Source organism: Strigops habroptila, chromosome 1 (genome assembly GCF_004027225.2).
Source record: "Strigops habroptila isolate Jane chromosome 1, bStrHab1.2.pri, whole genome shotgun sequence".
Taxonomy (NCBI): Eukaryota; Metazoa; Chordata; class Aves; order Psittaciformes; family Psittacidae; genus Strigops; species Strigops habroptila.
In genome coordinates, this window is record NC_044277.2 from 97,738,758 (window position 1) to 97,751,183 (window position 12,426).

Here is a 12,426-nt window from a genome sequence, read left to right on the forward strand (position 1 = left end):
CACCTAAGTAGGCTCTCACATACCTTCCTCCTGCAGTGACTTGCTGTGCCATCCAGAAGGGCTCGTTACCTTTCTTCTGGATGAGGGAGGTTCATTACATTATACTCAGCACATCTCTAAGGGTGGTAGAACTGACATGTGGTATTTGTGCCTGGGAGACTGCCTGGGAGACTTTGCATCCAACACTGATTGTTGTCTGCTCTTCTTTTAACTGGGGTTCCCTGTGCATGTTAGAGTTGGCTTCTGGGACTTCTGATGTGGTTACTACCACGCGTTATATTTGTGTCAAGCTGAAAACCCTTGAGAAAGCTCTAACTGGCACCTCACCTACCCAAGTTTTACACTGTTCATTCATTATTAATTAAGGTTCCATTCAGAATCTTTTGGGTTTTAGATCCCTTCCATAAGTAGTTAAGGAAATATCCCTCATTTTTCTTGCCATCGCTATCCTTGAAGCTGTATGCTGCAGGAATACTGAAAAGTCTGACCCCTGAGGGGTGAGTCTCTTCCCCCAGGGAGAGTGCTGGGGACAGTTTACTAGGAGCCAGTCCTAGATGGAGGAATTCCTGTCCTAGAAGCCTAAAAGAGTGATGAATAATTGACTTCAGAAAATGAAATTGTTGTTGTTTCTGTTTTTACCACTGTTGTGACATGGAACCTTAATTACAGATCAGGACTGCATTATTCTGTGAGCTGTACAAACAGAACAGAGGTGATCCACTGGGAGTTTATAATTTTAACATGAGAAAAAAGGCAATATTTGGATGTAGATGCATGGGAACCGTTCCAAGGGAATGGTTAGCACAATGACCAAGGCCTGTGTATACTGTCACCCTTACTGTTGGAATACAGAAGGGCTAAACTAAGTCTAGTTATCCCTCCTACAGGATAGCAAGAGTTAATTCAGTCCTTATTTCTAAAAAAAAAATAATAAATCTAGTTTTCCAGCACAATTTCTTTGCTTAATTCTTGCAATACTTTATAGATTATGTCTAGTTAGACAGAAGACCCCTGGATTCTACGCTGATGGGGTCTGATGACATGGTTTGGGGTTTTTTTACTTGTGGTGAGTGAACTTTTCCTGATTCCCCAGTGCACTTTGTCTCTAGTTACCTGATTCTTGACAGAAGATGGAGCATTCCTGGTATATCACACACCCGTGGCAGCGTGCTAGGATTTGGCCAGCACAGGGTGCAGAGTTTGGTTCAACTTTGATCTGGCTTTCCGCCTTTTTGATCTGTTTTGTTTACAGCAGAGCCTTCCAGATGTGGGTGTGTTTGTTTTTCATGGGACTTGTATTTATGATAAGCCTTTTTCCCTCACTGGTTTTTCTAAGGTGTTAAAATGAAGCTTGTTTCTTCGAGATCAGCATTTGCTTGCTACAGACATGATATGTAAGCTGGACTTTAATCATTATCTATCAACTTTTATAATGAATTAATAATTATCGTAGTTGAGGTAGGCATTCATCTTATTTTACAGAAAAGTGGAAATAGGTAACATGATCTGTGCAGTTTAAGGAAGAGTAAGCAGTAAGACTGAGGAGAATGCCAGTTCACTGAAAGTGAGGTTCCTGTGCACTGGTGGACTGTGAGAGTCTCTAGTGAGTCTGGAGCACAAGCCACTAACCCACAAGTTGGCATCTCAGCTAGGTTAGAGGAATCACAGGCTGAAATGATGAACTACTTCTCCTTGTTGCCTATAAAAAAAGGCATAAACCTGTTCAAATGTGAAAATCTGCATTTTAGATGAGAGGCTGCTATGATCAGTTCTTAAATTCTCCATGTTTTGGATAAACCAAAGGTTGTCTCTGTTCACAAATATATATGGAGTCACAGAAAATCTGGTTTTTATGAGTCAACAGTAGCATTTCTGTTGACTCTGGGATGCTGGATCATGCTATGACGTAGCACCTTCTGGCATCGAATCAATAAGTTTCTGTAGATGGACACGTACGGCATCTCCTCCTGCTCTTCCTCTTCCTCTTGTAAGCTCTTTCTCAATGCTTGGCACTGCATGGCTGAAAATACAACAAGGATCTCTTGCCATCTGCTTCCGAGAGGGGACAAATGAGGTTTTGGAGTTGCAGGGTGTGAACAGCTCATGTTTGTCCTGCAGACTTGCATTATTCTTCCAGAAAAGCTCGTTTCTCATTGCTTTTAAACTGCTGGTCATTTCACATGAAAACTGCTGATTCTTTAAGGACTGTTGAAACTCATAAGCCAGGACTATTAATTATCTTCTGCTGTAGAAGCTACCATTTAAGTAGGACATTGTTAATGAAAGAATTCCAAGTTTTCTGTGTTTATTCTGCCTCTTGAAGGCTACTGCAGCTTATCTGTGAATGCTGCTAACCCCCCTGCCTGTCTTGCATAAGGACAGGACTCTGCAAGGCCTCTACAAGAGCATATCCTTGCAGATAACACGCTCTGCAGGATGTGCGGTGCTGTGCCAGGCAGCAGAGTTCTCCCTCGTGTTTGTTGCATTCTCTTTTACTTAGAGATTTCCATCCCTAAGGATTACAAAGAGCTTTTCTTAAATCTGTCCCCTGTCCTACAGTACTGCTTGGAGGAGTGACACGGGTTATGAACTGAAGATGCTGTAGATAAAGACAAGGACTGAGTTGTACTTGCTGAATTTTGGATTCTTTGACATTAACAGGAAGTTAATTTAGAGCTAAAATTTGGTTAGGGTACCTGGAGAATCATGGAGTGCTTTGGGTTGGAAGGGACCTTAAAGCTCATCGAGTTCCAACCCCCTGCCACGGGCAGGGACACCTTCCACCAGAGCAGGTTGCTCCAAGCCCCGTCCAGCCTGGCCTTGAACACTGCCAGGGATGGGGCAGCCACAGCTTCTCTGGGCAACCTGTGCCAGGGCCTCACCACCCTCACAGGGAAGAGCTTCTGCCTCAGATCTCATCCAAATCTCCCCTCTGTCAGTTTAAAGCCATTCCCCCTTGTCCTGTCCCTACCTGCCCTTGTCAAAAGCCCCTCTCCAGCTTTCTTCTCTTTCAATTTTGTTTTTTGAGTTGGATTTTGTTGTTTTGTTTTTTTTCCTGTAATCTGGCTTTCAGTGGAGGTCTTGCTGTTTCAGCTTGCTGTTTGTTCAAGGAATCAATTGGCATGAAGTAGCTGAGTTAGCAGAAGTGGTTCCAGACAGATGTTTTTCCCCAGCTGAGCTTGTAGGGCACGGGCTGCTGGCAGCAGTATGTGTGCAAATGTTGAAGCTCGTGTCAGATGGCCATGGGCGATCAAAACCAGTGTTGGCAAGGGTGGTCCTTGGGGATACAGCAGGTAATGCCACAAAGCAGGAGGTGTTTTTCTGGAACCCTGTTGTTTACCTGTCTTGGCTGTTAGTGATGTGCCAAGGGGTGTGAGTGTTTGCACGCACGCAGTCTCCTTTTGGATCCATACATACCAGCACAGCACAAATCCGGTACCCTCCGCAATGGAAGCTTTAGTTTTGCTTTCGAGTTTAGCTGGAGGGAAATGGAGAGGTTTACTGTCTACTGTGTTCTGACACGGAACAGCTTCTTCTTGCTGATCTGGACTGCAAGTAGTTCAAAAGAGAGAAAAAAGTTTAGGAGTGAGAAGAGTTGAATAAATTCATGGTGGTGACCTTGGGTAATCTTACTTTTGTTTGTGCATATATTTGTGAAGGGCAAATCCTGAACACAATTTCAGTGTGTTTTCTTGACTCTTGGGTAGAAACTATCCCTGGCAGGATTTATTTATTTACAAAGCATATGTAGGTTTCATGTTGTTCTCAATGTTGTGGCTTCTGACCTACTTGGTGTACTGAACAGAGCTCCGTGCACATTCTCCTCCCAAAAGAGAAGTGTGTCTTCGTGTGTTTCCTTCAATGCCTGAGGCAACTACTTAGAACAGCTGCAAGGGATGGAAGCTTTTGCCCGCTGGGTACCTGCACCAGGCACTGCCCAAGCTCTTCACTTTTGAAGTTGCATTTAATGTAATGCTTAGCTGTTGATTTATCAGGATTTTCACTGACAGTGGTGGGCCATGCTCCCTACCCTCTCGTTGTCATGCTCTCCTGCTGGCTAATTGTTCCTGAGTCTGTTGCGGTGGTGTTCCAAGTCCCTTCTTTTTGATTTGCACCTCTTCATAGTAGGTGCTCAAGAGACTTTTCGAGGGGCACTGTCCCAAACCTGGGAAGCATTAAAGACTAATTTAGTGGTGGTCTACAATGGCCATTTTCCAGCAAATCATGCAGCTTTGCAAAATGTTAATATCTGTCCAAAGCAGATGAAATACAGAACTCTTACCTCATCGTAGAGTAATATTGTAGCTGAAGGAATTTGGCTGAGAGCACTGGACAGCGTTTCCTCACCTTGGCTCTGGGATGTGTGTTTGCTGCTTAACTTGCATTCTTCCTGTCTTTTTCAGCCAGGAACTCATTCTCAGTTCTGGTTCTGTTCCTTCTAGAGAGATATTTCCATACCTGGTTGTAGTGATTGGCCTAGAGAATGTGTTGGTTCTCACCAAGTCAGTTGTCTCTACGCCTGTTGACCTGGAAGTGAAGCTACGCATTGCCCAAGGTATGCAGCCTGCTCTGGAAAACTGTGAAGAGAGAGAAAATTCTGGTAACCCAAGGACTGGGAGATGGGGAATGATCTTGATTGTGGTTTATGAAGGAAACAAAGACTGTGCATATTGAATGTGAACTGTATTTGTTAATCTTTTTGTACTGTTTTGTTAGTTCCAAGAACTAATAGAAGCCTGTAATTGTGGGCACTGCTTTTAAAGATTGTTGACTGAAGCATTGGCTGAACAAGTTTAAAAAGTGTTAGTAAGGGAGAGCTGTATCTCCTGGTATAGATATTTGGCACCTTGCTGTCTTGTGACATGAATATCATTAAGGGCAGTCCACAGGTCATAAGAAGTTCTGCTGAGTCCGTGACAAACTTATCTTCCCTAATATATATACACTCTGTACCTGCATAAGGATTTGAGTGTGCTCAAACCATGGATAAATGGACTTTGCAAACTTAAAAGATGTTTCTAAACATCAGGGAAGAGATATTCTAGAGGGATGCCTAGAAAAATCTACCAAGTTTTAAAACCACAAGTGGTTTGTATCCTAGATTGAAAATAGGACTCAAAAACTTGGTCCTTTACACTTCTGAATCCCTGTACTGCCCTGTGCAGAACCCTCCAGCTGCTTATATCAAAAGAGTTTTGTGAGCTGAGAGAGTCATCCTGAGCTCCCTTTAGTTAATGCTAATCACAGAATCATAGAACCCCAGGTTGGAAAGGACCTCAAGGATCATCTGGTCCAACCTTTCTAGGCAAAGCACAACCTAGACTAGATGGCCCAGCACCCTGCTCAGCCCAATCTTAACAGTGTCCAGCACTGGGGAGTCACCACTTCCCTGGGGAGATTATTCCAGTGGCTGATTGTTCTCATTGTGAAACATTTTCCTCTTGTGTTCAGTCAAAATCTCCCCAGGAGTAACTTGTGCCCATCACCTGTTGTCTTTTCCATGGGGCTCCTTGTAAAAAGGGAGTCTCCATCTTCTTTGTATCCTGGCTTTAAATACTAGAACATGGTGATAAGGTCTCTCCTGAGCCTTCTTTTCTGTAGGTTGAACAAGCCCAGCTCTCTCAGCCTTTCCTCACATGGCTTCACAGTCCTTGGATCATCTTTGTGACCCTTCTCTGGATCCTCTCCAGCCTGTCCACATCTGTTTTGTATAGCGGGGACAAAATAATCCCACTAATAAAGACATTGGGAGTCTACAGTCCAATTCTTTGACTTCAATATTCAAAATAGGTCAGGTGGATTTTACCTGAAAGTGCCTTTTTTGCCTGTTATCTTTAGATACCTGATTTTAAAGAAGGGATTTCCAGTTCCTTTTTGCTATGCTCATGTCTGTCCACTAGTGAACAGTTCTCCTTTGACCTGTCTTTGGGTGTTCTTTCTCCAGGTTTGAGCAATGAGAGCTGGTCAATTATGAAGAACATGGCAACAGAGCTTGGGATCATCTTGATTGGGTATTTCACCCTTGTCCCTGCCATCCAGGTGAGTGTCTGAGTTTGCAGTTTTACGTGGACCTGTTGGAGCAAGTCCAGAGGAGGCCACAAAGATGCTCCAAGGGCTGGAGCACCTCTGCTATGGAGACAGGCTGAGAGAGCTGGGCTTGTTCAGCCTGGAGAAGGGAAGGCTCTGGGGAGATCTTAGAGCAGCTTCCAGTGCCTAAAGGGGCTGACAGGAAAGCTGGAGAGGGGCTTTTGACAAGGGCAGGTAGGGACAGGACAAGGGAATGGCTTTGAAGTGACAGAGATTTAGATTTAGATGGGACCTGAGGCAGAAGTTCTTCCCTGTGAGGGTGGTGAGGCCCTGGCACAGGTTGCCCAGAGAAGCTGTGGCTGCCCCATCCCTGGCAGTGTTCAAGGCCAGGTTGGACTGGGCCTGGAGCAACCTGCTCTAGTGGAAGGTGTCCCTGCCTGTGGCAGGGGGTTGGAACTGGATGAGCTTTGAGGTCCCTTCCAACCCAAACCATTCTGTGATTCTAAGACTGAGGCTTGAAGGTGCTACAGGAGTGCAGTGTGCTAGTCACTAGTCACTGCAGAGTGCAGTCACTAGTCTGCTTCCCTCCCTGCCTGATTGGATTAAGAGGCCATTAGTTGAGAATCCATACATCTATACAATGTGGATCACTCCAGGAGCCAGCCTTTTGTCCAGCAGCTGCCCTTGCATCCTTCCAGTAGCTGAGTTTACACATTCAGTTCATCCAGTAGCCCTGGATCCTTCTCTCCCTAGTTGCCTTACACACACATGCAACTGAGTCTCAGTTGCCCACAGTCCCTCTGGCAGTTGATCTGTGGAGTCCCTGGTCCCTCCGTTAGCCAACTCCTCCAGCTCTCTAGCCAACTCCTCTAGCTCAGGGACACACACCTTCCTGGCGCTCAAGCCACTCACTCTGCTCAACAGCCGCTCGGCTCAACAGTCACTAGTGATCACCTGCCAACAGTCTGATGTGCTCCACTTGCTGGTGACCCAGACACATGAGCTCCACCTTGTCAGTGGATGGAAGGAAAAACCAAAACCCTACTGCAGAATGTCTGCTGTGAGAATTAGGGTGGGCAGCCTGCTTGGGGCTCTTTCACCAGACTGATGAATCTGTAAGTTTTTGCAACCACGGATACGACCATCTCTATCTCATGGGTGGATAAGCTGAAACCTCAAGGTAGAATGATCTGTCAGGGGTCATGTTGTTGGGTCTGTGTTACACTGAAAATAGCATCAAGGTCTTCTGCCTCGCAGCATGTTGCTTTCTCTGCTGCACAGCCCCTTTTTCAGGACTGTGCTTGCAGAGTTGTATCAGGAAGCTGATGCCATTTGATTTCTGATCCTTGACCGAGCAGGGCTTGCTCCTGGTGAGCCACCTGAACAGTAGTGCTGCCTAGACAAATCCTCATCACCAATTCTATGGCATCTCTGCATCCAGACTTCAGGGAGCTGTCAGCCTGTTCTCTCTGGAAATTCCTAGCAGGCGCAGTCAGCAAGCAAAGGTGGGAGCACCCAGTGTCTGCATAGCTGGAAGCTACTCTGGGCCCCTGCTAGGTTATCGCTGGCCACCATGTAGGTGGCCTTCATGAGAGGGGTGGGTTGTATGTATCCTTGCTTTAACACTGGGGACTCACCAGTAGAGCCTGCAGATTAAAGCCTAGGATAATCTAAGAAGATTAAATGTTCAGGTTGGACTGGAGCATTCCAAGTTGAACTCGGCAGTTCCTGAGCTGCTCTCTCAGTATCCCAAGAGGACAGCAAAAGAGGAGCTATAGTAGAATTCCCTAGGCTACAGCTGGCCATCTGTTGTGGCCTGATTTCGTTTGTATTCAAAGCTGATTGCAGAGACTGCTCAGCTCAGATGCCGACATGATCCATCCTTTGGGTCTAAATTGGGCTCATTCATGTGCTATATCAGCATCTTTTGGCCTCTGTTTCATGGCTGTGCTGCTTGACCTTGGAAAGTGAAACCTGATGGTGTCTGTGGAGCGAGTGTAGTGCCAGCAGCCCTGCCACGGGGACACCGCTGGGACAGGTCACATCTCATGTTGCTCTCTGCCATGGAGGAGCTTGCAGGGTGCACTGGTGACAGGAGATAGAGGAGTTGTGATCAAAGGGCAGGGCAGAGTCAGGTAATGGGGTCAGTAGAGCTATGGGAAGCAGTGCTATCGTGCCCCCACCCCTGTTATCTCTTTTAAAGTAGTCCTGACTATTGGAGTGGTTTGACACGGGTGATGACATAGAATTATAGAATCACAGGTTTGGATTGAAGAGACCTTAAAGCTCATCCAGTTCCAGCCCCTGCCATGGGCAGGGACACCTTCCACTAGAGCAGGTTGCTCCAAGCCCCGTCCAACCTGGCCTTGAACACTGCCAGGGATGGGGCAGCCACAGCTTCTCTGGGCAGCCTGTGCCAGTGATTCATCACCCCCACATGGAAAAACTTATTCCTAGTATTTAATCTAAATCTACTCTTTGCTCACCCACTCTCTGCTCTCCCCAGGATCCTGTCTTTCCTTGGATGCTTGCTTTCTCCAGAGGAAGGATCTGGCAGGGATGCTCTCTGTTAAAAAACTGACGGCTGTTCTGCTGAAGGCTGGTGCAAGCCCCTTATCTTGGTCCTTGAGAGTGAAGGACACTGTACAGATAATGTGCTGTACTCACGTTGCAGAGTCCAAGGAATCTGGCAGGAAGAGAGCCAGGCTGTGTAAATCCAGCAGGGACCTTTGCTCCAGGCTGTGCGATGCTGGGGTCATGCACGTGCTCTCTGGTATAGGGAATGACAGGAGAGGGAGGCATTTCTCTGCTGAAGGCTCTCACCTGCCCCAAGGGCTGTAATGGGTCTTATTTTTCTCAGTTACTGCAGTGCAACTCATTTAGCAGAAGGGAATTTTCTTTGTTTGCCATGGCTGTCCTTGTCCTAAAATAGAGTTTGGCTTCAGGTGAGAATTGTGCATCCACTTAATTCATAGAATCACAAAATGGTTTGGGTTGGAAGAGACCTTAAAGACCATCTAGTTCCAACCCTCTGCCAGGGGCAGGGACACCTTCGCTCATAACTGTGAGCAGCAATGAAATGCTCTTACCTTGCACTGCATGTGTGCAGAGACTCCTCTTCTCCTGGCACGGTGTCGCTGTTGATGGCCCTCATCCTGTGCTTTCCATCTCTTACCTGCTACCTTCTTTTGAAGTTCACACACCAACAGCCCAATTCTGCACCCATTGAAATCACTTTGGGTTTTGCCATGGGGTGTACAGTGTTCAAGTGTAAAAAGATTGTAGATTTCCAGGGCTAGCAGCTTCAGGTGCCTAAGCCTACATGGAGTAAATGGAAGCATTAACAGAATTAATATCTCTCTATGCAGAGCCTGCCACTGGGGGAGCCTATGTTTGCCAAGGTCTGGGTGAAATCCAGATGGATGTTGCTTTCCTTCTGGTTTTCTCCCAGAGAGAAACCTGGGTTGAGTTTTCAGCCCTCTGCTTCCAAAACCTGTCAGATGTATGTGTTGATTGCTTATGTTTCGAGAACAGTTTGGACAGGATGGGGGAGCTTCAAGGTTTGTTTGAAGGTTTTAGGTAGCCTGTCATGTCACCCTTTTCATTTCACTGGGCTGATGTTGGCCTCCAGCCTTATGCGAGATACTGGGATGGACATATGAAGGAGGAGAACAAAAGAAATTAATCTCTGCAGCCTCTCTCCTTCCCCCTAGCTGGATGTGGCCTGGCTTGGTGGCTTGGTCTGCAGGCAGCGTGAATGCCACCCCTGGAGCACCAGCGCAGGCAGCAAACAGCAGTGGGTGTCTGCCAGCTCTGTTCTGCAAGTGTGGGTCAGATTCTTTAATATGTTGATTAGCCCAAGGTTTTTACTACTTCTTACACTCGGCTCTTGATCTCTTCATTTTTACTAGATCCTTTTTGGGCCCTGACGGGAATGTGTATCTCCAAGGGAAACAAGATGCCTCTCAAAATATTTTAATTCTATGTTGCTGTGAAGTTTTGAGTGTAGTGGGGAGAGGGGATGGCCCTTGGCACTAATGGGGATTAGGCAAAGAGTGTGCATTTGTTTTACGGAGTGACCTGGGAGCTGACTGCATTTCTGCTGCTGGGAGAAATCTTAATCCTCATTTTAAGAGGTGGGACAGTGCAAACCTCATGAAGTTCAACACGGCCAAGTGCAAGGTCCTGCACCTGGATTGGGGCAATTCTAAGCACAAATACAGGCCGGGGGAGACTGGATTGAGAGCAGCCCTGAGGAGAAGGACTTGGGGGTGTTGGGTGACAGGAAGCTCACCATGACCCCCAATATGAGAAGGATGTAGAGCTATTGGAGTGAGTCCAGAGGAGGCCAGGAAGATGCTCCGAGGGCTGGAGCACCTCTGCTATGGAGACAGGCTGAGAGAGCTGGGCTTGTTCAGCCTGGAGAAGAGAAGGCTCCAGGGACACCTTAGAGCAGCTTCCAGTGCCTAAAGGGGCTACAAGAAACCTGGAGAGGGGCTTTTGACAAGGGCAGGCAGAGACAGGACAAGGGGGAATGGCTTTAAACTGACAGAGGAGAGATTTAGCTGCGATGTGAGGCAGAAGTTCTTCCCTGTGAGGGTGGTGAGGCCCTGGCACAGGTTGCCCAGAGAAGCTGTGGCTGCCCCATCCCTGGCAGTGTTCAAGGCCAGGTTGGACGGGGCTTGGAGCAACCTGATGTAGTGGAAGGTGTCCCTGCCCGTGGCAGGGGGTTGGAACTGGATGAGCTTTAAGGTCCCTTCCAACCCAAACCACTCTGTGGTTCTGTGATTCTGTGGTTGTTTCTGCAGTGGCACCTGCTGTGGAAAGCGGAGCATTACAGGAAGCTTATGAAGCACTGGCTGTTGCAAACGTTTCCCATCTATTTGTTGTTTAGAGACCTCTGAGAGTGGGTATGGGACGTTTTTCCCAGGAGCATAGGGATGAAATTTGCCCATCAAACAGACATTACCCAAAAGTGTGATTTAAGCAGAAATTTTTTAGCTGGGGCCCTGGAGAAAGGCTACAAACAAGTACAGAGCTGTACAGTGCCTTCCATGGTCTGTCTTTGGTTGGAGAGAGATTGATCTGGTGCCTGAGCAACCTGTGCTCCCAGAGGAATTTTAACTCAGGGCTGAGGTAAAAGGCAGGAAACTGTCACTGTTGGAGGCCGAGAGCTCTGGCTGCAGCCCTGCCAGGGCTTTGTGAACTGGGAAAACATCCTCTGCCGGTTTTTCTTATGGTGCTTTGATGTTTTGTGGCTACAAAGACTGTGAATCTGAGTAAATACGCTCTTGAGTTCTCACACAGACTTTTCTAGCATGAAACTCTCAACTATTACATGTTATGGATTATAGAATTTGACAGTAAAATGGGGTCAGGCCTGCACTCTGGGCGTTTGCCAAGTTTCCCCTTTACTGAAGTTGGAACAATTATTGTTGTCTGTGTAGGTGCCGTAGCTAATTTGTGTGTCCTGTCTGCAGGAATTCTGCCTCTTCGCTGTGGTTGGCCTCGTGTCTGACTTCTTTCTGCAGATGTTTTTCTTCACTACTGTGCTGTCCATTGACATTCGCCGTATGGAGGTAAGGAAGGGCCAAGAACATGGGGGTTTGCCTTGGGTTTTCCTTCTCTGCTGTTGGAGAAGGATTAAAGGAAGCACAGCCTGTGATTTTTCACACTAAACAGAAAAGATTAAGCTGTAAAAGTTCTGGGGCAGTACTTGTTGGTTATATATATACAGGGACTGGGGACAGGACACCTGAGGGAACAAGATACCCTCAGGTAAATAAACATGCAGATTTGAGGTAAAAAAACCCAACCGTGTCCTGGGCTGCATCACCAGCAGCGTGACCAGCAGGTCGAGGGAGGGGATTCTCCCCCTCTGCTCTGCCCTGGTGAGACCCCCCCTGCAGTCCTGCAGCCAGCTCTGGGGCAACAACATAAGAAGGACATGGAGCTGTTGGAGTGAGGCTAGAGGAGGCCACAAAAATGTTCCGACGGCTGGAGCACCTCTGCTCTGGAGACAGGGTGAGAGAGCTGGGCTTGTTCAGCCTGGAAAAGAGAAGGCTTCAGGGAGACCTTAGAGGGGAGGGACAGGACAAGGGGGAATGGCTTTAAACTGGCAGAGGGGAGATTTAGATGAGATCTGAGGCAGAAGTTCTTCCCTGTGAGGGTGGTGAGGCCCTGGCACAGGTTGCCCAGAGAAGCTGTGGCTGCCCCATCCCTGGCAGTGTTCAAGGCCAGGTTGGACGGGCCTTGGAGCAACCCGCTCTAGTGGAAGGTGTCCCTGCCCATGGCAGGGGACTGGAACTGGATGAGCTTTAATGTCCCTTCCAACCCAAACCATTCTGGGATTCTATGATTCTATGAAGGGGACATGTTCACAGATGACCATGGCTGCTG

General features: G+C 47.3%; 1 protein-coding gene across 4 annotated transcripts in view; it reads left to right on the forward strand.

The window, feature by feature from the left end:
- SCAP (SREBF chaperone) overlaps positions 1-12,426 on the forward strand; it is a 65,375-nt gene that overhangs the window by 41,055 nt on the left and 11,894 nt on the right. For all 4 annotated transcript variants that reach the window (XM_030492821.1, XM_030492814.1, XM_030492830.1 and 1 more), the window contains exons 9-11: positions 4,443-4,555; positions 5,945-6,039; positions 11,508-11,606. In XM_030492821.1, coding sequence (XP_030348681.1) covers positions 4,443-4,555; positions 5,945-6,039; positions 11,508-11,606 — 307 coding nt within the window. The remainder of the gene's footprint in view (positions 1-4,442; positions 4,556-5,944; positions 6,040-11,507; positions 11,607-12,426) is intronic.